The sequence below is a fragment of the Coregonus clupeaformis genome, chromosome 13 (assembly GCF_020615455.1).
Source record: "Coregonus clupeaformis isolate EN_2021a chromosome 13, ASM2061545v1, whole genome shotgun sequence".
NCBI classification, from domain to species: domain Eukaryota; kingdom Metazoa; phylum Chordata; class Actinopteri; order Salmoniformes; family Salmonidae; genus Coregonus; species Coregonus clupeaformis.
This window is the reverse complement of record NC_059204.1, coordinates 41,044,339-41,071,898: the sequence shown is the minus strand read 5'-3', so window position 1 is coordinate 41,071,898 and position 27,560 is coordinate 41,044,339. Positions and strand designations below refer to the sequence as shown.

Below are 27,560 nucleotides of genomic sequence, written 5' to 3'. Positions count from 1 at the left end.
CCATACAGTGTAACAGAGCTGGGGTGTGGTGTGATGCCTGAGGGAAAAGGAGGGTGATGTGTTTTGGGGGAGGGTTTATTCTCCTCCTACAGTGTGTGTATGTGTGTGTGTGTGTAATCTACATTAAAGGGGGCATATGTGACTCGTTTCAGGAAACGAGGCGTATGTCACGCGTCACTACTTCACAGGAGAGGCATTTTAACTTTTAAAAAAAATCGAAATGCTTTTTTTTTGGCAGAAATGCATTCTGGAACATGTGAACTATCATGTGCCTTAATAACAAACTTGTATGCCATCTGTAAATACTAATACAATCGTTAAATTACGAGCCCAGTTAGTTTAGCCAAGGAAAAAGACAGGGACCTTCCCGCTAGCCATGATTGGCTGAGATAATGGATGGGCTGGACATGCCGAGATATGAGTTCGGATTGGTCTGCCATGTAGCACGCTTCTGTCTATAACATGAGCTGGTCAGTATGTGTTGGTAATCCTTCCTAACACTGCTTTTTTGAAAGATATCAAGTAGTAGAACTGCAAAAGTGTTGGTCTCCACTTTCTGGAGGACCGAGTTTTGAAATCAGTGGAATGCCCGGTGGAATTAGAGTATGATAGCTAAGGAGATGGAGAAAATGTTGGAATTTGATTGCAAATATGCAGAGGGAGTCGAAAAGAGAACACGCAGAAGGCTGTTGTATGAAACACCTGTCTCCAGATTACATCTTCAAACTAAGGGCAACCATGGCATCCGTGACAGAGAGGGAGAAGCGTCCATCCATGTATATGGGTAAGATAGTCTAGCTGGTTACATTTTCAGATATTATACGTTTCTAATTTTGTCAGAACGTTGTTTTCATTTCAAGTTAAATTGTGCTGTTAGCTAGCTAACGTTAGCTGGCTGGCTCGCTAGTCCCGTGTAGCTCAGTTGGTAGAGCATGGCGCTTGCAATACCAGGGTTGTGGGTTCAATTCCCACGGGGGGCCAGTATGAAAATGTATGCACTCACTAACTGTAAGTCGCTCTGGATAAGAGTGTCTGCTAAATGACTAATATGTAAAATGTATGAACTGTGTAGTAATATTAATCGTATCTCAGAGCCATTTCTATTGCTAGTTATAGCCTAATGTTAGCTAGCTAATGTTGAACCTGGTTGGTTAGCTTTAGCTACCTGTAGATTCATGCAGGATAGTAATGTTTTGAGTTTGGATTATGGTTCATTGTTTAGATAGCTAGTTAGCTAGCTACATGTCTAAACAAAAGACTCCACTATGCAAGTAACCATTTCACTACACCTTCTGTATCCTGTGCATGTGACAAATATATGTGTTTACCAGAGACGGTAATATGAAGAACATGACTTGCACCAAAGTCCAATTATTATATAACGTTAGACAAAGAAGAGCTCTCCAGTAGGTTTACCAAAACATTCAACGGCCATTTTCAAAGTTTATCAACTTTCAAAGCAGAATTACTTTCCCATTGTTCCTCAACTGTAGTGTATGATATACCATTTTCTAGCTCTGAGTCTCTACTTTTATCCAATGTAAAAAAACACCATTTCATATTTTGCTACATAAGACCGAATCGAGCCGGTCGGTCACATATACCATCCATGACAGCAGCATGTCAGATCCATCATGATCAGTGACCCTGTTGAGATGGCCATGTAATGAAGAATGTGGGACCGCCACATGAGAAAAATAGCCATGGGGAACATGAAGAAATACTGGCCATATAACCATTGGCACGTGGCTTCATGTTATGAACACGGCCTGTTCCCATTCCTCGCTGGATCCGACAAATAGAACCAACACTATAGGGTTCCATAAGGATTTAACTGTCCAACAAATGTAAGAACGTCACCGTACTGAGCTGTATCATAAAAGTATTGTGGTCTTCCATAGGGGAAGAATGCGTGAAAGCAGACTAATCAAGATTATTTAATGGGTCCAGTGATGAAAATATGTCCGGATATCACTAAATTAGAAAAATGTTCAATGTTATGGAAAAATAATTTCGAAGAAACATCGGTGGCAACAGTCTCTGAGTCAGAGAATACCGTTTTATGAAGCAATGTTTTCTGAGAGCACACGTACCTGTATATGTTTGTGTGTATGTAAACACATTGCATACACTCTGCATTTGGTAATCCTCTCTAGCCTTGCCTGATTTCACTGAGGAGGAGGCAGATCCCATTATAATAAAGACGATTAAGCTCCATAACCTTTAATCTTCCTTTTTCTTTTCACCTATCAATTCATCTGACATGCTTCCTTCCTTCCTGGGGATGGGGATGATAGTAATGTGGGGGTCGGAGTGAGCCTGTGAGCGGATACATAGACATGTTGTGCTCGGAGCTCCACAGCAGTGAGGATTGTACAGGTACAGCAGTGGCATCACATTCATCTCCACCCCCTCCATTACCTGTCTCCCCTGTTTCAGGGCCCTACTTGGAGGCGCTTAGTGCAGGGCCCTCCCCTCTGATCCAGTGGAGGATTAAGGTACCTATGGATTTCACCTCAGCCTTCACGTCAACAGGCCTCTCGTTAATCCCCTGGTTAACATAACAATGGCCATTATTCTCCCATACACCCTCACAGTAAGATAGACAGAGTTTGCTGGCAATAAGATAAAAACCAAACACCGACCCAGTCCCTTCTTTCCGTTGTTCTTCATGGTGTGCCACAGGCTAATAAACCACTCGTATATATGGGATCCTGCCCACAGGGCTGTATTAGTCTATACATCTCAGAAGGCAGAGGGGAGAAAAGAGAGAGTAGGATGTGTGGATGGAGTTTAAAACATGGCTGATGTCAATAAAGCTTGAAGTCCTGTACCTCTCGACCTCCCATTGACCTTTAGCGTTATTGGAACAGTAAGTCAGCAGACAAAATCCTCCCCAGGTAAGATCCGTCACAAACGGCTCCTTCTATAGTACGTCCATAGGCCTGGCCTCACCAGAGCAGAGGAGAGGAGAAGCTGTGAGATTCCTGGTGTGTTGACCACTGGTGACGTGATGATGTAACCGACCATCCCAGAGGACAAAGCCTGCAGACGAACAGCCGTACCCACAAAGTGTGCGCACAGACACACAGATGCTCCCATAGAGACATGCATGAAGACACAGACACTCAGGAACCTGGAGCTTTCCCCATCCCTAGATATATGGGGTATAGCTTCTAATGTTCTTTCATAACAAAATACTGAAACACATTCTCACATGCTTTTGAAGAAGATAATATTTAAGCAATAAGCCCAGAGGGGGTGTGGTATATGACCAATACCACAAACTCCAGAGGTGCCTTATTGATATTATAAACTGGTTACCAACGTAATTAGAGCAGTAAAAAGAAATGGTTTGTCATACCGTGGTATACAGTCTGATATACCACGGCCGTCAGCCAATCAGCGTTCAGGGCTCGAACCACCCAGTTTATAAAAAGGAATATAGTATGTCACAATAATAGTGTACATCACACAGTCTTTATGTTAGGAAATATAAATACTGTACAGGTATATGTTTTTCACCCAACTAAAAGTCATTTATGAACATTTGTGTTTCTTTTTTAATTATGAAAATTCAGACTGGGCATCATCTGATTGAGCAGGAAGCACAAAGTTAATATTTCAATTTGTATTGAACGTGCCTTAAAAAACAGTCAGACATTGCTACTGCTTTTATGTTTAGTAGGATTTATTTGAGGTGAGTGATGGGCAGAGAGGCTTCAGAAGGTCCACACCTTTTAAAGATTGATGCGGTCCATACACCCAAGCACACAGATCCTCAGGGCTCAAAAAGAATAGGACATCGCAATAATACATATTTCATCAGTCTAGACACTCAATCACTTCTTCCCAACAGAAAACATGGAGAATCCCTCAGTTAAGGGCCCATCTTGAGGATTGCATAGACACTTCAAAACCAATGCATTATGCCTATATGAAGTACATAGTCACCAATGAATACTAATGTCAACAGCTGAAAAGGAGAATGGGGTTACTGCATTCAATCGTTTATTCAATCACTTTCACAAAGACAATTGAAGAGCAAGCAGCAAATGAAAGTACTGTATCTTTATTTAACGTAAAGAACAGCAAGATCTGGACAAAGGGAGGTTTAAAACAACATTTCTGTATTGTCATTAGCCCCACAAACAAACATTCACAACAGACAGAAAAATAAACACTTTCAAAGTCAGGTTTCTATAAAAAAAAAACTCCACCTCTGACAGATTGACGTCATCATTACACCATAGTCTTTAAAACAGCGAGGGGTGAAATTAACCTTCTCGCAGACACTCTGCCTTCACATGAACAATAAAATAAAATCAGATATGCTGGGTGCTGATCATTTTTATAATTCTGTAGTTGATCATTGTATCCTTTAATACAGCAGGACAGAGCACAGTGCCAAAGAAGCTTCCAAAGAAGGAGCAGGTTTCCACACAGGTTATATATGCAAGCGCACTGATTCCTGAAACTAGGTTACTGTGATGAAAGATGTCAAATGTGTTTGGCTTTATTAACTTTGGAGCTAATGCAGCATCCACAGTGCAGCACACCAATCCAAACGTAGTACACTCAGAGAACAGTGGTTATGAATAAAACACTTATACTAAATGTATAATTTATCGTACTTTTTTACATAGCAGGCACAAGCAACCTAACCAATTTAAAGTCAAAACTATTCTAGGGTATAACCTCAAATATTCATGGGGACAGTTTTCACACATCCTAATTTTCTCTAATGCACGCAGAGAAAAAAAGAGAGGTTATTTGGCTCTAAATATAATCCACCTCTTTATACCATTCAATACTAAACAGGAAGTGAACCACCAGAGAATAACATTGACGTTCTGTTTGTCTTGTCTGACAAACTACTGTACGTGCACAGTTCCAAACTGTAGTATACGGCTCCTTCTGCAGGATGCCTGGTAGAGTCACTTGAATATCCTAATCAACTTTCTGATACAGCAAGTGCTCTAGCTGAGCATCTCAAGTGATGCAATATATGACATTAAATAATTTACTGAGGCATATGGGTCAGCTGTAGGAGCATCATATGGAGAATGTTCATAATCACCGCTTCAATGCATGTTAAACAGGTCAGGGTCTGGCTAGGCAAATGTCATCTCCCACACAACTCGCCTGCTTTATCAAATCGTGTCATAATCAAAGCCCTTCAGAAATGTTCAATGCCAAACTCAATCTCTCTGAGAGCAAAACATGAAACCATGCAATATCCTTGGGCACATTATTTCTCTACTCTTTTTTCGAAAAGGTCATTTGGCACAGCAAATCATCTGAAAATAATGGAGACATACTGTATGGCAGAGGCAAAAAATCGTTAAACGGTACATATTTAGGCAGACATCTACATTCTGGTCCTATTGCCTCCCCACTGGTCACACACTGGTTGAATCAACGTTGTTTCAATGTAATTTGTCAACGTATTGTGATGTGTAATCAACGTGGAAAATACATTGGATTTGAAAAAAGTCATCAACCAGTACTGTTTTCATCTAATTTCAACCAGCGTAGTAAACATTGAAATTAGGGTCAAACTTAAACTTAAATACATTGACTTAACTTGACTAACAGGTTGTTACAGAAATCTAATTTCAACATAATCATCAGCACCATGTAGCATTTACATTGAAATTGCGTTGAAATCTTTTTCATTGGATGGTTGAAATTATGTTGAATTTCATATTTGATTAGTCAGATTTTATTTGACCTTGTTTCAATGTTGATAGTAAAATGGCATGTTTGAATCAACATCATTGTTTCAATGTCATGCCATCAACCTAAATTAAGAGGTATATTGAAATAAAATGTGAAGCCACAGTCTAACGGTTTCTGCCTGAACAGTGACTCCTACTGGTATACAGGCACGTGTACAGACAGGGCTCTGCCTTTGCAGAGCACATGCCTCATTTCCCTTCCAGTCTCCAAAGTGCCCTTTTGGTGGTGGTATAATTTCCCCCAAAATTATTATTATTTGTATACATTTTTTGTTTGCATTTAGATTTTTTGGTATAATTTCTATGTCGTTGTTCGGAATCCACTGCCCGCAAGTCGGTGTCAAGTTCGCCACCCCCCACCCTGTCCATTGGTTGCACCTGTTGATCTGCCCTGTACGGAGCTTGCACGCGCCCGGTTGTGCCTTTTTCCTTGTCTGCCCTGTATGGAGATTGTGCACCTGGCATCCAAACATTGATGCTACCTAGTTGTCAACGTGAAGCTAGGTATATTATTATTCGTCCATGGTTGATTGGATCTTTGGAAGTTTAGAAGTAGTAACCATTAGCCCTTTAAATAGGATGCCATTTATGATATTAATAATAAACTTTTACCTTTGGATATGGTATTTTATATGTGTTATTCATAATATATACTATCCAAGCAGAAGATACTGTCCATCTCCTTCAAAATATTTGGTTGTGTTCACAATTCAATATCCAGTTTGTCTACAAATTAACGATTGATATGTTGGATTCACTTCTCCATCTCAACCATAAATCTAAGTTAAAGATTAGCACTGAAATTAAATCAAACTTTAAATGCACTTTCAATAAATCAAACTTTAAATGCACTTCCTATTCTTCAACTTAGATTTTTGGTTGAGATGGAGATGTGACTCCAACATATGAATAACTTGAAATCAACCAACAATCCTTCATATAAAAGACAATATCCAAAGGTAAAAGTTTATTATTAATACCATGAATTTGTCATTCTATATATAGGGCTAACGGTAACTACCATGGATGAATGATTGTATACCTAGGTTCACGTTGAAATGATGGTGTCCTTTGGGCACCTCACTCCGAATTTACTTTCACATACTGCTAGTGTAAAAAAAATTAAAGGAGTTACTTTCAACTAGTCAATGTTATTTAGGTAGTCTACGCAAATGAGTATAGAAGTTGATCATGGTCTAAATGTGTTGACATGATAGCTCAGCTGAACAGAACACAGCTTGCTTCCAAAACTAAGCAGAGTACATAGAGATGGGCAACTGGATGGTAGACTTGTCCTCACTGAAGTGCATTTCCTCTCATATAACTGTAGGAGTCACTGTTCAGGAGTTGTTGGACTGTGCCTTCACATTTTATTTCAATTTACAGGTAGCTCTATATTTTGGTTAATAGCGTGACTTTGAAACAATTATGTTTATTCAAACATACCAAATAAAATATGTCAAATCAAGCCCTCCTGTAGCTCAGTTGGTAGAGCATGGCACTTGCAATGCCAGGGTTGTGGGTTCGATTCCCACGGGGGGCCAGTATGAAAAATGTATGCACTCACTAACTGTAAGTTGCTCTGGATAAGAGCGTCTGCTAAATGACTTATATGTATTCAACATAATTTCAACCACTCAATATAATTAACATAGGATGAAAAATATTTTTTACGGTTCTACGTGGAATTTTCAATGCAGTTTCAATCTATACATAGTTCTGATGATTATGTTGAAATTACATTGATGTAACAATCTGTTAGTCAGGTTAAGTCAATGTATTTAAGTTGAAGTTTTACCCTAATTTCAATATTTACAACGCTGGTTGACATTAGATGAAAACAGTACTTTTTTCAAATCCAATGTATTTTCCATGTCACAATACGTTGACAAATTACGTTGACAAATTACGTTGAAACAAGGTTGATTCACCCAGTTTGTGCCCAGTGGGTCATGACTATATTTCAGCTGTGAGGTGATTCACAATGACCCCCTACATTCTCCACTAAATAAAAAAGTGTGGACACTACTGAATCATGTCTATAAGCTGCTGTCCTTGCATTTGTATGCAGTACCTCACATAAATTACACTCATGTGACTGTTCCTTGGTGCTATCAAGCATTGCAACACAGATTGTGCAGGCAGTGCCCTGTCCCCTATAGGATTTCCTCATTCCATCCAGCTACCTTTTTGCATTGAATCACAGTGTCAACACCACAAACAAAATGACTAGCATGCGCTAGAGCACAGCCCACGTGATAGAGGTAACTACCAAGAGGCGCAAGATTGATGTTTCAATGAGCCACATGTCAAAACACACCAAATGACTTGAGCAGATTTTTCTTGGACAGTTTTCCCCTAAACTTTTTTTTGGGTCCACATACAATGTCCTTGAAATCCCACAGGGTTATTTGGTATTTGCTAAGCGGCGAGTAGACAGTAGACAGAAAGTGCTCTCCAACACCCAGGGTCCTGTCATTGAGAGTGAGGGGAGAGACACTTCAACATGGGATTGCAACGACTAGCATGGCCAATAAAGAGAGTCCATAGTAATCTGGGAGCTCTCTTTGTGGAGAAAGTCTCCACTCCCTCAGTGCAGTTAGAAAGGAGAACAGAGTACAGTGTGTCGAGCAGCATCACTTGCAGACAAAGCATCTGCTCGTTCACAGTTAGGTATGAAAAGGGCACGCAAGGTATTCATCTTGCTGAGAAGCCAAGATGTCAGATGCCAAGCATCACCAATGTTAGCCCAAAGCGCTCAGCCAATCAAGTTGCAGCAATCTGTTGTTTGCCCTTGGTCTGAATGCAGGAAGTAGCATTAGCCACCCTAGCATGTTGGTGGAAAATGGTGTTTCATAAAGAAAGTACGCACATTTCTCCCCTTTATTTTCCGCTTTCTTGCCATTAAATCAAGTTAATGAGGGAATCGACGCCTTTGCAGCCTGAATGGAGAATGTTTTATGTACGAACCGGTCCACGAGGGATACGAGTGTATAGCCGGCTGCATACATTCCCTTTGGACGTTAAGATAAAACGACTCAATATCGCCATCTGCCGCCCTTTGGGCTACACCAATGTCAATGTCCCATAGCATTGAATGTGTTTTAGAGCTGAATGTACAGTAAGACTGCAGTACTGATCAATATGAAAAATGACTAACCTGACTTAATTATATTCCACAAACGCTCTATTACAGTTGGATTCACAATATCTACAAAATTCACAACTTACTATTTTGTGTTATAATTAAAGTATTTGCCCTTAGTTTAAATATTGTATTAATGTGTCTATTTGTTTATCTACTGCTTTCTACCAATGATACTGTATAGGCTATATCATATTAAACATGTATATAATGTCTTATATTGCATGTGTTAATTAGCATAAATATATTTACTATGTATGTATTCATATATAAATATATTCCATATATGATTTATGATGATAAGTGTCCTTCCTGTAGCTATCAACCCCTGGCCCTGCTAGAAGGCCAACCCCCCAGCTCCAACAGAGATGGAATACTACACAGTATCTTAGTTAGCAACTGAAACACTGACACTAAGCCTTACAATTCAATATGACAAACAGCATTACTGGAGGTTGCAGACTTCCACATGTACAGATTGTCATGCATATGTGTGATACATTGTACATGGTTTGTGTTTTTAACACACCTTCAGGAAGTCACAATAAAATGGTATCCATTCTATCCATTTGAAAGGCGTTTCTCCTTTGAACGTAGTCTTGTTTTGAGAGATGATTGAGAACATATGTTGGGTTCTGGGAAAGTCATCTGCTTAACAATCACAGAATACACTAGAAACACATAGGAAAAGTCCTGTGCAACGTCATTACTTTCACAGCAACTATTACCATCGCCATGTACAGGCTGTATGATTTTAGCACAACTTATTTTAGCTTAACACCTGCCTCTCCTTCATCCCTGCTTTATGTATGTGGACGTGTAACACAGTCTAACAACATTTTCCTATCCACAGTCACCTGTATAATGTAAATCATGAGTTACACACACAGAGATGGGCAGTATTTATGTTACATGTATTTGAAATATGTATTTCAATTACTTCTGAGTATTTTGCAATTTGTATTACACTGGGGGCTGAACTACACTCCAATGTATTTTGTAACAAGTTACTTTCGAGAGCTGTAATATGTATTTTCAAAATACAAAATACTTTCCTATATCATTTTTTATAGTGGTTCACAATTTTGTAGCCCCCTGTCCCCCTGCATTGGTCTCAGAAGTATGATGGCACTATGGTGTGATAAGTGTATCTGCTAAATGAACTAAATATAATTGTATATGTAAAAATGGACAATTGCAAAGCATGCTGAGTATTATTCGAATGAGCTCCGCCCGACACAAGGCTAATAATAATACCCAGTGTGCTTTGCAGTTCCTTTTGGTATGTTCATTTTCATATATACATTTACATTTTGGTCATTTAGCAGACACTCTTATCCGGAGTGACTTACAGTCAGTGCATTCAACTAAGGTAGATAAACAACAACATATTACAGTTATAGCAAGTAAAACGTTTCTGTAACCGTTACTGAGAATGTTGTTGCTGTTCGGGCCAGCTACTTGCAAATGTATTTCTGTATTTTAAAATACAAAATACATGTATTTTAATGAAATACATTTAAAAATAAAATTATTTTGTAGTTTATTTTGATACATTGATCTTTATGGTATTTTGTAAATGTATTATGCAATAGTATTTTTATATTTTTGCCCATCCCTGTACACACACAAAAAAACAAATCTATAGAATGGGAATGACAACATGGAAACGAGCATCTTAAAAAAAGAAGTTGTCTTTTCTAAATGGGGCCTCAAATTTGTATCATAATCCCATGGAGAAAAGAAACAACACGAACAGGCACAAGGGTCAAAGCCTTCATCAGAAAACGTCCATTAACTGAAAAGTCAAGAATTTTTTACTATAGATAGAACATGGTTGAATAAATTAACCAATGATTGTGTTACTATACAAATGAACTGTTATCTATATTAGACTTCAATCTGAGGTAATGATGTCAGAATACTATGACAGCTGTGTGGCTCACTGAGGCTGACCACTGTAAGCCAATAGATGAGAATGTACATAGAGAATATTTGATAATGCTGCATCATTCACATTATTATTACATTTCATCCAGTGGTACTGACCCACTATTTACTGCAGCTTCTCCTCTACCTTACACAGGGCCTTCAGCATGAGATGCTTTAGAGATTTCACCCTCGCTGACTATGTCCACCAGTGACCATGGGCTGTAGGTGGAGGGAGAGAAGGGGGAGCCGCCGCACACAGGCCCAAAACATATGGACACCGGTGTGCTTGTGTATATGTGTGTGTGTGTGTGTTTGCATGCGCCAAAAGCTTTATCTTAAAGATGTGGGTATTCAAAAAGGCACATTGCTTATTTCTCTTTGAGCATACTCAGCCTGTTAAAACAATAAGAGTCACTGGACTGGAAAATGCACAGGCAGGCCCATAGGACACAAAAGCAATTTCAGATGATATTGCGTTGGGTCTGTTGAGATTCAGCGCTAGCAGAAGGGCAGACACTGAGGATTATTAATGATGTTCCAATGGAACTCTACAGGCTGCCCCTGGCTATAAGAGCCCACTATAGCGACAATCAGCCAATGGTTCTCCTTGCTGCATTCTGACGCAATTCAGAGTGAATGGTGTGAGTGTGTGTGTCTGTGTGTGTGTTTACACACGGTGATGCACCAGGACCTGATCCTCTGTAATGAGCTAACATGAAGGATTCAAACACATGCTCCCCCTTATCATGTCAGAGTGAAGAGAAAACATGTCCAAAACACCATCCGGCTATTCTATCAAAGAAACATATAATCAGGAAACAACAAATGATCATTTATAGTTCGACTATGTACATACAAATCTAAGAGAATGTTTATCTTCGATCTATTGAGACTTGCAAATATCAAAATTAAGTAAAAAACAATGATACAATAACATGTGGTGGATCTCTTGGCCTCTTGCAATCTCAGCCTAATAGGTTGTCCTGGTGAGTTTAATTCTGGGAGGTGGACCTGGGGGAGGGGATGGCGCGCGGCTTGCTGTTGATGTACGTGGCCCAGTAGACCAGGTTGAAGATGAAGAACAGCACAGGGAAGATGATGCGTGATATCTTGTCCACTTTGCTGACGCGGTTGTAGGACTTTATGGCTTCCACATATGAGTCGTCCATTTTAGGGACCTTGTGGCTGTGGTGGTGGTGGTGGTGTGTAGCTGTGGTGGCACTCCTGGAGACTGTGGTTAAACCTGGGTCCTTTACCACATTGATGGTGTAGGTAGTTCCAACAATGTTGAATGTGTTATTGGCCTTTTTGGAAAGAGAGGCAGATTCTCTTCTCTGTAAAGAGAAGAGAAACTGAGAAAATCAGGGCTGGATCATCAAATGACAACATTACCTGGGACTGTTTTGACTGGGGGTGCAATGATGCTCAATATGCATGAAGGGAACATTATGACATCCCTGTTTTGCACCATTGGGTTAGGAGCCAAGCTGAAAGAACTCAAGGCCCTAGTGTAGGGATTGGGGCTGTAGCCCTCCCAGCCGAGACAAAAGGCCAAGGTCATAGAACATTACGCATCTACGCTCCAATAAGTGGCAAATCACATGAGCCTCCCTGACAAAATATGCATACATCACAGTGCACAGTGAGAATAGGCACACCCCAGGGCATGGCATGCAATACATTTGTAACATAGGACACAGGTCAGAGGTTTATGGGCAATATCATGGTCTAATTTCCGAGAGGCTTGTTATTTTCTGAACCACTGAAAGAAATGGGGCAGAGCAGAGTAGTGGACAGGGTTTGTCTAGGCTGGTGGCACTGGAGAGTTAGTGGTAGGATAAGAGCAGAGCAGGATGAGTAGCAGAGTTAAATCAATGCACCTGTAAACAGGCCTGACAAACTACCCTCTGAGGACTGGGGCTGTACTGTATATAGGCCATAGATTAGGAATGAAGGCAAGGGGATATAAAAAAGATGGGTTGGGAGCAGTTTTAGGTCTCAAAATCCTGCCTCAGGGAATCCTTAGATACTTTTTCATATGTCAGAAATACACCTACAGCTGAGAAATTCATATGCTGTATTACATTAGTATGGCCAGGTTTGCATCAACAAGGTGTTGATTAATGTATAAGAAGGGTAAATGGAATATAACAACCAGGGTGCTATGATGGATTTTTGTCTTAAACCACAGCATCAAGGAGAACTGGCCGATCCAATTGGATAAGCAGGCCGGTCAGGGGGGCTAACACAGGGGGTAATGGTTTGCATTTCACCTCAGATGTACAAGGTGAATGGAGGCTACAGAATGCACAGAGGACACCAGAGGCACCTGAACAACAGCGCTCCATCCGTTCCAAAACAACAACAAACTACCAGAGAAAACCTTCCATCCAGAGGGGCTTCAAACCAGAACAAAGTAGCAGTAATGACATTCAACAGAGAGAGAGTATGCCGTCTGTCTGTCTGTCTGTGATTCTACCTGGGCTGGGCCAGGGCTCTATTTGCTGGATGGGGCCAGGGCTCTATTTGCTGGGTTGGGCCAGGGCTCTATTTGCCGGGTTGGGCCAGGGCTCTATTTGCCGAGTTGGGCCAGGGCTCTATTTGCCGAGTTGGGCCAGGGCTCTATTTGCCGGGTTGGGCCAGGGCTCTATTTGCCGGGCTGGGCCAGTGCTCAATTTGCCGGGCCAGGGCTCTATTTGCTGGACTGGGTCAGGGCTCTACTTGCTGGGCTGGGCCAGGGCTCTATTTGCTAGGCTGGGCCAGGGCTCTATTTGCTGGACTGGGTCAGGGCTCTATTTGCTGGACTGGGTTAGGGCTCTACTTGCTGGGCTGGGCCAGGGCTCTATTTGCTGGACTGGGTCAGGGCTCTATTTGCTAGGCTGGGCCCAAGCTCTATTTGCCAGGCCAGGGCTCTATTTGCTGGGCCAGGGCTCTATTTGCCGGGCTGGGCCAGGGCTCTATTTGCCGGACTGGGCCAGGGCTCTATTTGCCGGACTGGGCCAGGGCTCTATTTGCCGGGCTAGGCCAGGGCTCTATTTGCCGGGCTGGGCCAGGGCTCTATTTGCTGGGCTGGGCCAGGGCTCTATTTGCCGGGCTGGGCCAGGGCTCTATTTGCCGGGCTGGGCCAGGGTTCTATTTGCCGGGCTGGGCCAGGGCTCTATTTGCCGGGCTGGGCCAGGGTTCTATTTGCTGGGCTGGGCCAGGGTTCTATTTGCTGGGCTGGGCCTGGGCTCTATTTGCCGGGCTGGGCCAGGGTTCTATTTGCTGGGCTGGGCCAGGGTTCTATTTGCCGGGCTGGGCCAGGGTTATATTTGCTGGGCTGGGCCAGGGTTCTATTTGCCGGGCTGGGCCAGGGTTCTATTTGCTGGGCTGGGCCTGGGCTCTATTTGCCGGGCTGGGCCAGGGTTCTATTTGCTGGGCTGGGCCTGGGCTCTGGCTCTATCATGCCAATATCAGTGGAGAGGGAGTCTTTTAGCGGTGACGGCTGCTGCCCCCTGGACGCCCTGAGGCTTTCACAGGGTATTGATTCTTCCTGATCCAACAACACCCCGGGCCCCTTATATCACAGCTTAGATCAGCATGAGTAAGGGATAACTATTAACAAGCGTCTCATGACCTTTACCACAGCTACCTAAGCTCATTTATCCCCGGCATCAGGTCTGCTCTCAGCCTACCACCCTGACATATAAGGCCCTGCTAGAACACACCTGCCAATCAGCTAGTGGCGAGGGACTCCATAATATAATTCTGAGTTATGTGGTCTGAGATACAGGCAGAGGCAACCGTAGTATGGGGCTTTGTTTAGAAGTAATGTTCTTCAAAACATAGTGTACCACTATACTGTACACAAGAGTACACCAAAATTGCTTGAGGGCAGACAAACTTTGTGTGATTATATAAATGCTTTCGGCAAGCTTGGGGCATGAAGACTCCTTAGTGTGTGTGTGTGTATATGAGTGCCCCTTGGTCCTGAGTGGGGAATGTTGGGAGACATTGCCTGTGCATTTGTATGTGTATGTGAGTGTGTGAGGGTGTTTGAGTACAAGGCTTAAAGTGTCTTGCTGTGAGTGTATGCAGGGGTGACAGAGTATCTTGGGTCTTACAGTGTCTCTCTGGGTCTGTGTTCAGAGAGAAGGTGCCTTATGGCTTATGGCTAAGAGTAGCAGTATGTCCCTGTGTGTATGTGTGTACTGTATGTGTCCGTACGTGCAGCCTTTTTGCTTGGATGTGACACCACATCTTGGGGCTATGAGTGTGTCCCAGTGTGTGTGTGTGTGTGTGTGTATGTGTATGTGTGTGTTTATGTGTGTGTGTGTATGTGTGTATGTGCGTGTGTCTGTCTGTGCAGGTGGCCTGGCTTGCTGGGAACGATGACAGCTGTAGAGGTGGCTGGTCCCCACATAGACCTGACTGCAGCCCAGCCTCATTACTGCAGTGTGTTACAGACTGTCTGTCAGCCAGCATGAATTAAACATACTTTCAAATCCCTAATCAAGGTCAGTTCTGCTTCTCCCCTGCACTAATGCCCTAAAATGTTATCATGTCATGTAAATCCAACCCAATATATGTTTCTAATTCAATCAGTTCTTATCAGTCAATAATCACAGAAAGTTGACTAACATGTCTGTGCCTGTACCCCTGACTATCGCGCCCTGGGTCTCTAGTGGCGAGGAGAAGAGAGGAGAGAGAAACCTCATTAGGTTGCATGAATGGTGTTGCTGCTGCTGCCGACCAGGCCCACACGGCTGTTATGTCTAACAGGACACGTCTGACAAAAAAGGGCAACATTGAGAGTCAGAGGAGCTCCACAGTCACTGAGGTAAATTACCTAACATCGACCCTCCTCTGGCTCCTCACTCCCAGCATCAGCTGAAACACAGCCTCTCACAGCCTCTCAGAGCCTCTCAGAGCCCCAGGCTATGAGGTCACCATCTGGCCCCATCAGGAGAAGGCTGCAGCCACAGCCTCTGATGAACAGGGATGCTACTCCCAACAGGACACTCAGCCAGGAGTCCTTCCCCTCTCTCTGAGGAACAGCCTTTTGATTACGCTCTCACTTCATACACACATATTCCCCTGTGAAACTTTTAAACAAGGATAAAGCATACAGCGTTTCATCCCGCAGCTCTCCTGAAGCTTCTATCAGTGAGGGACTGTGATAGGTGTGCTATCGCTCCCCGAGTGACCCCTACCCTAACGCATCCCATCACCACAAACTGCCTGTTCAGTGCAACCCAGAGAACACAGAACAGACATCCTGCTGCTGCTGCCATTAAGACAAAGCAACAAAGAAAAAGCCTCCTCCACTTACTGCATTGTAATTCACAGAACCATCTGTCCCTCAGTGACTACAGAAAGGATTCATGTCAGCAATACGCCATGGTGTCAATCATCCAGTCAACTTACAAAGAACTTAAGAAATGTTTGACTGATGGTTGTGAGTCCTTCATACTCAGCATATTATGAAATGGATTTGTGACACTGTAAACATCTGTTGCAGCGAGTGAAAGCCTGAGATATTTCTACAAATATTGACTTGGGTTGACAGAAGCACACTAAAGAGAAGACTTTAGACTTCTAAATCGAGTCTCAGATATTCCACTTTCAAAACTTTCCAAGAGTTCTCCACTTACTTTTAAAAGGATATTTCGGGATTTTGGCAAGAGTCAGATGACCACATGGATACCATTTTCATGTCTCTGCATCCAGTATGAAGGAAGTTAGAGGTCGTTTCGGGAGCCGATACTAACTAGCGTTAGCGAAATGACTGGAAGTCTTTGGTATCTACTAGCATGCTAGCAGTTAGCAGAGTTCCAGTCATTGCGCTAACTCCAGTTAGCAATTAGGCTAACGCTAGTTATCAACTTCTTTCAAACTGCACGCAGAGACATACAAATGGTATCCACAAGTTCACCTGACTCTGGGGAAGTAGATAAAGGGTTTTATTGCCAAAATCCTGAAATATCCCTTTAATATCCTCACAGCTGTTCACATGAAACACATCTCCTGATTGCACCCAAACTTCTCCAAACTTTTTTAGCATTAAGTGTCAAAATCACAATGTTTAATGAGTTCCTCATATAACCCCATGCCTTAATTATCACTGTCTCTCACTGTCTCTCTCAGTTTCTCTCACTGTCTCTGTGATGTACACTGGGGTTTATGTGCTGTACGTGTCTATGAGATACAGTGTGTCTATGTATGATATACACTGTTTATAATTTGTACAGTGCATTGAGAAAGTATTCAGACGTGTTGACTTTTTCCATATTTTGTTACCTTACAACTTATTCTAAAATTGATTAAATTGTTTTTTTCCCCCTCATCAATCTACACACAATACCCCATAATGACAAAGCAAAAACAAGTTTTTAGAATATTTTGCAAATGTATTACAAATTAAAAACTGAAATATCAGATTTATATAAGTAGTCAGACCCTTTACTCAGTACTTTGTTGAAGCACCTTAGGCAGTGATTACAGCCTCGAGTCTACTTGGGTATGACGCTACAAGCTTGGCACACCTGTATTTGGGGAGTTTCTTTCATTCTTCTCTGCAGATCCTCTCAAGCTCTGTCAGGTCGGATGGGGAGCGTCGCTGCACAGCTATTTTCCGGTCTCTCCAGAGATGTTTGATCGGGTTCAAGTCCGGGCTCTGGCTGGGCCACTCAAGGACATTCAGAGACTTGTCCCAAAGCCACTTGTGCGTTGTCTTGGCTGTGTGCTTAGGGTTGTTGTCCTGTTGGAAGGTGAACCTTCACCCCAGTCTGAGGTCCTGTGTGCTCTGGAGCAGGTTTTCATCAAGGATCTCTCTGTACTTTGCGCCGTTCATCTTTCCCTCTATCCTGACTAGTCTCCCAGTCTCTGACGCTGAAAAACATCCCCACAGCACGATGCTACCACCACCATGCTTCACCGTATTGATGGTGCCAGGATCCCTCCAGACGTGACCATTGGCATTCATGCCAATGAGTTCAATCTTGGTTTCATCAGACAAGAGAATCTTGTTTCTCATGGTTTGAGAGTCCTTTAGGTGCCTTTTGGCAAACTCCAAGCAGGCTGTCATGTGCCTTTTACTGAGGAGTGGCTTCTGTCTGGCCACTCTACCATAAAGGCCTGATTGGTGGAGTGCTGCAAAGATTGTTGTCCTTCTGGAAGGTTCTCCCATCTCCACAGAGGAACTCTGGAGCTCTGTCAGAGTGACCATTGGGTCCTTGGTCACCTCCCTGACCAAGTCCCTTCTCCCCCGATTGCTCAGTTTGGCCGGGTGGCCAGCTCCTGGAAGAGTCTTGGTGGTTCCAAACTTTATCTAAGAATGATGGAGGCCACTGTGTTTTTGGGGACCTTCAATGCTGCAGACATTTTTTGGTACCCTTCCCCAGATCTGTGCATCGACACAATCCTGTCTCGGAGCTCTACGGACAATTCCTTCGACCTCATGGCTTGGTTTTTGCTCTGACATGCACTGTCAACTGTGGGACCTTATATAGACAGGTGTGTGCCTTTCCAAATCATGTCCAATCAATTGAATTTACCACAGGTGGACTCCAATCAAGTTGTAGAAACATCTCAAGGATGATCAATGGAAACAGGATGCACCTAAGCTCAATTTTGAGTCTTATATCAAAATATCTGAATACTTATTTAAATAAGTATTTCTGTTTTATTTTATTTGTATACATTTGCAAACATTTATAAAAACCTGTTTTCACTTTGTCATTATGGGGTATTGTGTGTAGATTGATGAGAAAAAACAAACAATTTAATCAATTTTAGAATAAGGCTGTAACGTAACAAAATGTGGAAAAGGTAAAGGGGTCTGAATACTTTCCGAATGCACTGTATGTGTGTGATATACCCTATTTTTGGTCTGTGCTCAGGATACCTGCTCTGGGAGTTGTCCTCCCCCACCCCCTGCTGCTCACTCTGTTGTGCCAGGAACAGAGATCCTCCTCTGTGGGGTTGTTAATGAATAAATAAAGTGTCTCTTTACAGATTACCCAAGGCTGCCTTCCCCAGGAGGCTGGGATGGGACTTTCTATCAGTGTTTCGCAGGTACAATCACTCCTTATTCCCACTACAATACAATATGAGAGCTCTGATCAGCTTCCCTCGCCGCATCTCTGAGCAATTAGCTCTGAAGACGCTCATTTTCAGGAGGTTATCAGGGGAAGATAGATAGAAAGCAAATAATCTAGAATAAACAAAAAGCCACTCGACTCTAGAGAGGGAGAGAGAGATAGCAAGCCGAGGAGCGAGCCGAGGAGGAGACAGACACACTATCTAGCAGATGAATGAGGATGGAGACAGTTGTGATTAGCTACTTCTCCACAACACCAGCAAAGCACACAAAGAGGGAGCAAGGCTTTTAGGGGATGTGTGAGGATCTACATTATATTGTTTTAACCTTTGAAGTACTGAAACTACCTCCATGTACTGTAGGTATACCATAGCTACAGTACTCACCCTCATCTCCTGGGCCTCCTTCTTGCCGTCCCATGCCCAGCTGCGCTTGGTGAAGTAGTTAACTGTGGCAAACTCTATCAGGGCGGAGAAGACAAAGGCATAGCATACTGCCATGAACCAGTCCATAGCTGTAGCATAGGCCACCTTAGGCAGGGAGTTCCTGGCACTGATACTCAGGGTTGTCATGGTTAGAACTGTGGTGACCCCTGGGGACAAAAATAAGAGATGCAAAGGGAAAGAGAGAGTGTATTAACTGACAAACATACTTTATACACACACACACACATACAGTACACACAGACCCAACTGGGCTGAACAACAGTAAACATAACTGTGAATCATGCAAAGAAAAAGCAGCATCCTTGAACATTCAGTACATGCTGTTACAGGATGTCCTGACATACAGTGCCTTCAGAAAGTATTCATACCCCTTGACATATTCCACATTCTGCTGTATTAACCCTTAATTCTAAATTGATTTAATAAAAAAAATTATCTCGCCCATCTACACACAAAACCCCATAATGACAAAGTGAACACGTTTTTATACATTTTTGCAAATTTATTGAAAATTAAATACAGAAATATCTAATTGACATATGCTACATTTTACGTCATTTAGCAGAAGCTCTTATCCAGAACGACTTACAGTTAGTGCATACATTATTCTTTTTTATTTTCATACTGGCCACCCGTGGGAATCAAACCCAAAACCCTGGCGTTGCAAACGCCATGCTTTACCAACTGAGCTACCTCCCTGCCGGCCATTCCCTCCCCTACCCTGGGCCAATTGTGCACCGGCTACAGCAGAGCCTGGATTCGAACCAGGATCTCTAGTGGCACAGCTAGCACTGTGATGCAGTGCCTTAGACCACTGCGCCACTCGGGAGACACCATGACCAACAGTATGTGGACACCTACTCGTTGAACATCTCATTCCAAAATCATGGGCATTAATATGGAGTTGGTTCCCCCTTTGCTGCTATAACAGCCTCCACTCTTCTGGGAAGGCTTTCCACTAGATGTTGGAACATTGCTGCAGGGACTTGCTTCCATTCATCCACAAGAGCATTAGTGAGGCAGGGCACTGATGTTGGGCGATTAGGCCTGGCTCGCAGTCGGCATTCCAATTCATCCCAAAGGTTTTCGATGGGGTTGAGGTCAGAGCTCTGTGCAGGCCAGTCAAGTTCTTCCACATCGATCTCAACAAACCATTTCAGGATGGACCTCGTTTTGTGCACAGGAGCATTGTCATACTGAAACAGGAAAGGGCCTACCCTAAACTGTTGCCACAAAGTTGGCATCACAGAATTGTCTAGAATGTCATTGTATGCTATAGCGTTAAGATTTTTCTTCACTGGAACTAAGGGGCCTAGCCCGAACCTTGAAAAACAGCCCCAGACCATTATTCCTCCTCCACCAAACTTTACAGTTGGCAATATGCATTCGGGCAGGTAGCATTATCCTGGCATGTGCCAAACCCAGATTTGTCCGTCGGACTGCCAGATGGTGAAGCGTTATTCATCACTCCAGAAAACGCGTTTCCTCTGCCCCAGAGTCCAATGGCGGCTAGCTTTACACCACTACAGCCGACGCATGGCATTGCGCTTGGTAATCATAGGCTTGTGTGCGGCTGCTCGGCCATGGAAACCCATTTCATGAAGCTCCCGATGAACAGTTATTGTGCTGATGTTGCTTCCAGAGGCAGTTTGGAACTCGGTAGTGAGTGTTGTAACCGAGGACAGACAATTTTTACGCGCTACGCACTTCAGCACTCGGCTGACCCAATCTGTGAGCTTGCGTGGCCTACCACTTCGCGGCTGAGCCGTTGTTGCTCCTAGACATTTCCACTTCACAATAACAACGCTTACAGTTGACCGGGGCAGCTCTAGCAGGGCAGAAATTTTACGAACTGACATGTTGGAAAGATGGCATCCTATGACAGTGCCACGTTGAAAGTCACTGAGCTCTTCAGTAAAGTCATTATACTGCCAATGTTTGTCTATGGAGATTGCATGGCTGTGTGCTCTATTTTATACACCTGTCAGCAACGGATGTGGCTGAAATAGCCGAATCCACTAATTTGAAGGGGTGTCCACATACTTTTGTATATATAGTGTAAGTATTCACAGCCCTGAGTCAATACATGTTAGAATCATATTTGGCAGCAATTACAGCTGTGAGTCTTTCTGGGTAAGTCTCTAAGAGCTTTCCACACCTGGATTGCACAATATTTGCACATTATTCTTTTTTAAATTCTTCAAGCTCTGCCAAGTTGGTTGTTGATCATTGCTAGACAGCCATTTTCAAGTTTTGCCATAGATTTTCAAGCCGATTTACGTCAAAACTGTAACTAGGCAACTCATGAACATTCAATGTCGTCTTGGTAAGCACCCCCATGCTTGAAAATATGAAGAGTGGTACTCAGTGATGTGTTGTGTTGGATTTGCCCCAAACAAATGCTTAGTATTCAGGACATAAAGTTAATTTCTTTGCCACATTTTGCCAGTTTTACTTTAGTGCCAAATTGCAAACAGGATGCATGTTTTTGAATATTGTTTATTAATTAATAACTTCGCCATGCTCAGGGAAAGGGAAATTCAACGGCAGATCTTTTTATTTGTTTTACCAATCTACCAATAGGTGCCCTTCTTTGTGAGACATTGGACAACCCTGGTCTTTGTGGTTGAATCTGTGGTTGAAATGTACTGCTCGACTGACGGACCTTACAGATAAATGTATGTGTGGGGTACATACTGTAGATTAGGTAGTCATTCTAAAATGATCATGTTAAACACTATTATTGCACACAGAGTGAGTCCATGCAACTTATGACACAATTTGTTAAGCAAATTGTTACTCCTGGACTTATTTAGGCTTGCCATAACAAAGGGGTGGAATACTTACTGACTCAAGACATTTCAGCTTTTCATTTTTATTAATTTGTAAAACTTTCTACAAACATAATTCCACTTTGAAATTATGGGGTATTGTGTGTAGGCCAGTGACACAAAATCTCAATTTAATCAATTTTAAATTCAGGCTGTAACACAACAAAATGTGAAAAAAGTAAAGGGATGTAAATACTTTCTGAAGGCACTGTATGTGACCAAATTTCTATATGTGAGCTTAATTCAAATGTTGTTATACAGTGCCTTGCAAAAGTATTCATCCCCCTTGGGATTTCATGTAATGGACATACACAAAATAGTCCAAATTGGTGAAGTGAACATTTTTTCTATAAAATAAATAACGGAAAAGTGGTGCTTGCATATGTATTCACCCCCTTTGCTATGAAGCCCTTAAATAAGATCTGGTGCAACCAATGACCTTCAGAAGTCACATAATTAGTTAATTAAAGTCCACCTGTGTGCAATCTAAGTGTCACATGATCTGTCACATGATCTCAGTATATATACACCTGTTCTGAAAGGCCCCAGAGTCTGCAACACCACTAAGCAAGGGGCACCACCAAGCAAGCGGCACCATGAAGACCAAGGAGCTCTCCAAACAGGTCAGGGACAAAGTTGTGGAGAAGTACAGATCAGGGTTGGGTTATAAAAAAATACCAGAAACTTTGAACATCCCATGGAGCACCATTAAATCCATTATTAAAAAATGGAAAGAATATGGCACCACAACAAACCTGCCAAGAGAGGGCCGCCCACCAAAACTCACAGATCAGGCAAGGAGGGCATTAATCAGAGAGGCAACAAAGAGACCAAAGATAACCCTGAAGGAGCTGCAAAGCTTGGAGTATCTGTCCATAGGACCACTTTAAGCCGTACACTCCACAGAGCTGGGCTTTACAGAAGAGTAGCCAGAAAAAAGCCATTGCTTAAATAAAAAAATAAGCAAACATGTTTGGTGTTCACCAAAAGACATGTGGGAGACTCCCCAAACATATGGAAGAAGGTACTCTGGACAGATGACACTAAAATTTAGCTTTTTGGCCATCAAGGAAAATATTATGTCTACCGCAAACCCAACACCTCTCATCATCCCGAGAACACCATCCCCACAGTGAAGCCTGGTGTTGGCAGCATCATGCTGTGGGTATGTTTTTCATCGGCAGGGACTGGGAAACTGGTCAGAATTGAAGGAATGATGGATGGCGCTAAATACAGGGAAATTCTTGAGGGAAACCTGTTTCAGTCTTCCAGAGATTTGAGACTTGGACAGAGGTTCACCTTCCAGCAGGACAATGACCCTAAGCATACTGCTCAAGCAACACTTGAGTGGTTTAAGGGGAAACATTTAAATGTTTTGGAATGGCCTAGTCAAAGCCCAGATCTCAATCCAATTGAGAATCTGTGGTATGACTTAAAGATTGCTGTACACCAGCGGAACCCATCCAACTTGAAGGAGCTGGAGCAGTTTTGCCTTGAAGAATGGGCAAAAATCCCAGTGGCTAGATGGGCCAAGCTTATAGAGACATACCCCAAGAGACTTGCAGCTGTAATTGGGGGTGAATGGTTATGCACACTCAAGTTTAGTTTTTTTGTCTTATTTCTTGTTTGTTTCACAATAAAAAATATTTTGCATCTTCAAAGTGTTAGGCATGTTGTGTAAATCAAATGATACCAACCCCCAAAAAATCCATTTTAATTCCAGGTTGTAAGGCAACAAAATAGGAAAAATGCCAAGGGGGGTGAATACTTTCGCATGCCACTGTATAGTGCATTCGGAAATATTCAGACCCCTTGACTTTTTCCACATTTTGTTACGTTACAGACTTATTTCAAAAATCGATTAAATTCTTTATTTTTTATCATCAATCTACACACACTACCCCGTAATGACAAATCAAAAACAGGTTTTTAGAAATGTTTGCGAATTTATAGAAAAACAAACAACTGAAATATGACATTTACATAAGTATTCAGACCCTTTTGTCACACTCTGGCTCCAGGACTTGTGTATTTGAGCCAGGGTGTATGTTGTTTTGTTGGGTTTTGGGTGATTGTTTATGTTTGTGTGACAGGTTAAAGGACATATTCATAGCCTGTTATACACTAAAAAGTATTAGTAAGTTCATGGTATGTAAGGATCTTCAAATATCTAAGGTTAAAAAGAGAATGCATCCAGTACTAGTTCATAGAGATTGATAAAATGCATAAATGTGTTTAAAATCCGTCAAGAGTCAAAGGGTTAATATTGTAAGAGGAATGTGTAAATGTTATATTGACTACTTTATTTTGTGGTGCCTAATTTAAGGGTAAAAGTGTTCATCTGTGATCTACTAAATGCTCTTAATCTATGAGCCTGAGATCGATTGCTCTGGTCTCCACCCAACTTCCTGGGGGAATCGCGGTCTTTTTCTCATTACACTAAATTTGTCAGTGAGGAAACATAACTGCGTCACGTTCGTGATTATTTCTTCCCTTTTTCAGGTACGTTATTGATATGAAACGAGTTAATTTGAATGTAATAACTTGCTAACCTGTGAAGAGAGTTTAAGGTATGTGTTAGTAACATCTTGAGGAAGTTAGAGTTAAGTTGAAGAGAGTTATTAGGTGCGTGTGTGACTGTAATCTGCTTGGTTGCAGCGATAGCTTCGTACTGAGAGTAGCTGCCATTTTATGCTAATTGTGAATGAACATGTGCGTTGTTAATAATAATATTTGGGGTTATTTGTATAATGTGTTTCGAATACTTTGTTGACATGGTTGATAAATGTAGTTATGGGTTACTGAGCTAAAGCTACTTTGTGTTTGACAGTTATATTGAAACATTTGTATATGTTTTAGTGAATTACAGTTTATGCTGTTGTGACTTGAATAAGCTTTGTACCCTACAAATCTCTGGTTCCTGTAGATCTGTTGTTCTGTAAAATGTGGTATTTTTGTAAAATCATTACACTAAATTTGTCAGTGAGGAAACATAACTGCGTCACGTTCGTGATTATTTCTCCCCTTTTTCAGGGGTGTAACATTTTGGAGGCTCCGCTGAGATTGCTGCTCAGATGTCCGGCTTCCACATCCTGGTCGCTGAATTCCGAGCCAGCTAAATCCCTACATAACAACCCAGGCAGGCTGCAGTGAGGAAAGTGTTGCTGTTCGAGGGAGCTGGAAGTTGGGGGTTAAGTACGTGTCAACTGAGGCCGTTGAGAGACCATCAGAGACAGTAAGGACCATCTAATTCAGAGTCAACTCCTGCACAGTAAAGGTTCCTCCTGTCCTGTCAACATGACAACCGCCTTGGAAGAACTACAGGAAGAGGTAGTAGGAGAATTGCACACCCTGACTAAAGACAAGTTACTAGACGTATGTGATTTCCTTGACATATCAGGCGAACAGAGAAGAGATGTTCAAGACAAATCCCGCATATCACTGATGACTCACATTATGATGTTCCTTGAAAGAGAGGAAGTTGCAGAGTTAGAAGATGGCGGCATGTCGGAATTATTGTTACTTAAAGACAAAATGACAGAGATGATCAGTGGCATAGATAGCAAGACAGGGCAAACTGACCATGATATTGAAACAGCCAGAACACATCACAGAATAGAGGGACTGAGAACTGTAACCCCACAACAAGGGGTGGGAACTGAGCAGAGTACTGCAGACCAAGCCAGTGATTCTCTGCGCCAGCCCCAACCCCTGCCCATCTTCAGAGGAGCATGCAGCTCTCACCCAGTGCACAGCCCGGCTCATACTGGCGCAAAGAGTTAAAAATTTCTGGTCAGATAGGTGAACCGGGCCAGAAAGATAAACTGACTTTTTCCAGCCTTGCCCATCAGATTGAGAATGGACTTAACAGAGGCTATCCTGAGGTAGAAATAGTAGACGCAGTAATCAGGGCTATTTCTCCAGGCTCACAGCTACGCAGCTACTTGGAAGGTAAACCCCAGCTAACTCTTCCCACACTTAGATGCATCCTGCGTTCCCACTTCCAAGAGAAGAGTGCAACAGAGCTTTACAAACAGCTAGCTTCAGAAGCACAGCATAGCAAGGAGACCCCTCAAAGCTTCCTGATGCGCGTCTTAGATTTGAGGCAGAAAGTACTATTTGCGTCCCAGGAGTCAGAATCAGGGCTTAAGTATGACCCTGCTCTAGTCCAGCGCATGTGTTTACACACAGTCCTTACAGGTCTCCAGAGTGACAGTATCAGGATAGACATGCAGCCTCTCCTGCTTGATAGCGAAACATCAGATGAGGTTTTGCTAGAGAAGCTTAACATTGCTTGTGCTAATGAGATAGAAAGACGAAACAAAAAGCGTTTTAATGCCCCACAGCCTGCTACAACTGTAAGTGTAGTTCAGTTAGAAGATACGCCATCTGCAAAGTGTCCTGTGAAGGAAGCCAAAGCTAAGATACCCGCAGAACTGTTAACAGAGTTAGCTGAACTTAAGACAGGTGTAGCTTCCCTAAAAGGTCTCAGTGCAGAGATTGCTCAGATTAAGGAGACATTACAGCAGCCTATGTTTCAGTCATCGCCTTATGCCCATGCCCCACTTCCAGTTAGGAGGCCAGATAGGGACCCCAGCCACCTGTTTCCCAGCAGCAGTATTACAGCAACTACAGTCAGCCCCAAGCACCTGACCCTGCGCAGTATCAATATGCACCTAACCTGTATACCAACCGCTCTGCTCAAGCTCCAAGGAGGTGTTTTGTCTGCCAGCAGGCCAGAACAGATGCACGCTGCACACACTGCTTCCGATGTGGGAGTGGGGAACATTTTCAAGCTGGATGTAAAATTCGGGGAGTCAGACCATCCAAAGAGGCCCCTTTAAACGGGGAAGGGTTACCGCTGAGGGACAAGTGTTAACCGTAGCTACCAAAAAGTCCCAGAAATGTGCAAATTGTGCCAGAGAAGATTCATTTGAGAACCTGAAACAATGTTCATCATGTAAAGAGACACTGTACTGTTCCAAAGGATGTCAAAACCAACATTGGACTAAACATAAGGAAAAATGCACTCACCTGAAAATGGACTCTACCTGTGAAAAGCTTTCCTGTACAGAAGAAAATGCCCACTCTTTACCATCCCTAGCTCAAGGTTGCCACCCCCATAAGGTCACCTCGCTAGTCGGTAGACAGTGCCTTGTTGAGTGTCACCTGAATCGCCACCACCTCCAAGCTCTATGGGACACAGGCTCTCAGGTATCGGTCATTGATGAACGATGGAAAGCGGAATCTCTCCCAAACGCAAGGCTGAGGGATGTTTCAGAAATTCTGGACTCACCTGATGATCTAAGATTGACGGCAGCAAATGGGACTGAAATGCCGTACCTGGGATGGATTGAAACAACTTTTCGGCTAGCCTCTGAAACT

The 27,560-nt window shown here is 42.6% G+C and overlaps 1 protein-coding gene across 1 annotated transcript in view; it reads right to left on the bottom strand.

Moving 5' to 3' along the window:
• Positions 1-10,501: 10,501 nt before the first annotated feature.
• The window catches only part of LOC121580224 (gamma-aminobutyric acid receptor subunit alpha-3-like), a 138,143-nt gene continuing 121,084 nt past the window's right edge, over positions 10,502-27,560 (bottom strand). The window contains exons 9-10 of the mRNA XM_045224586.1: positions 19,285-19,490; positions 10,502-12,152 (exon numbers count right to left, since the gene is read on the bottom strand). Coding sequence (XP_045080521.1) covers positions 11,811-12,152; positions 19,285-19,490 — 548 coding nt within the window. The 3' untranslated portion in view covers positions 10,502-11,810. The remainder of the gene's footprint in view (positions 12,153-19,284; positions 19,491-27,560) is intronic.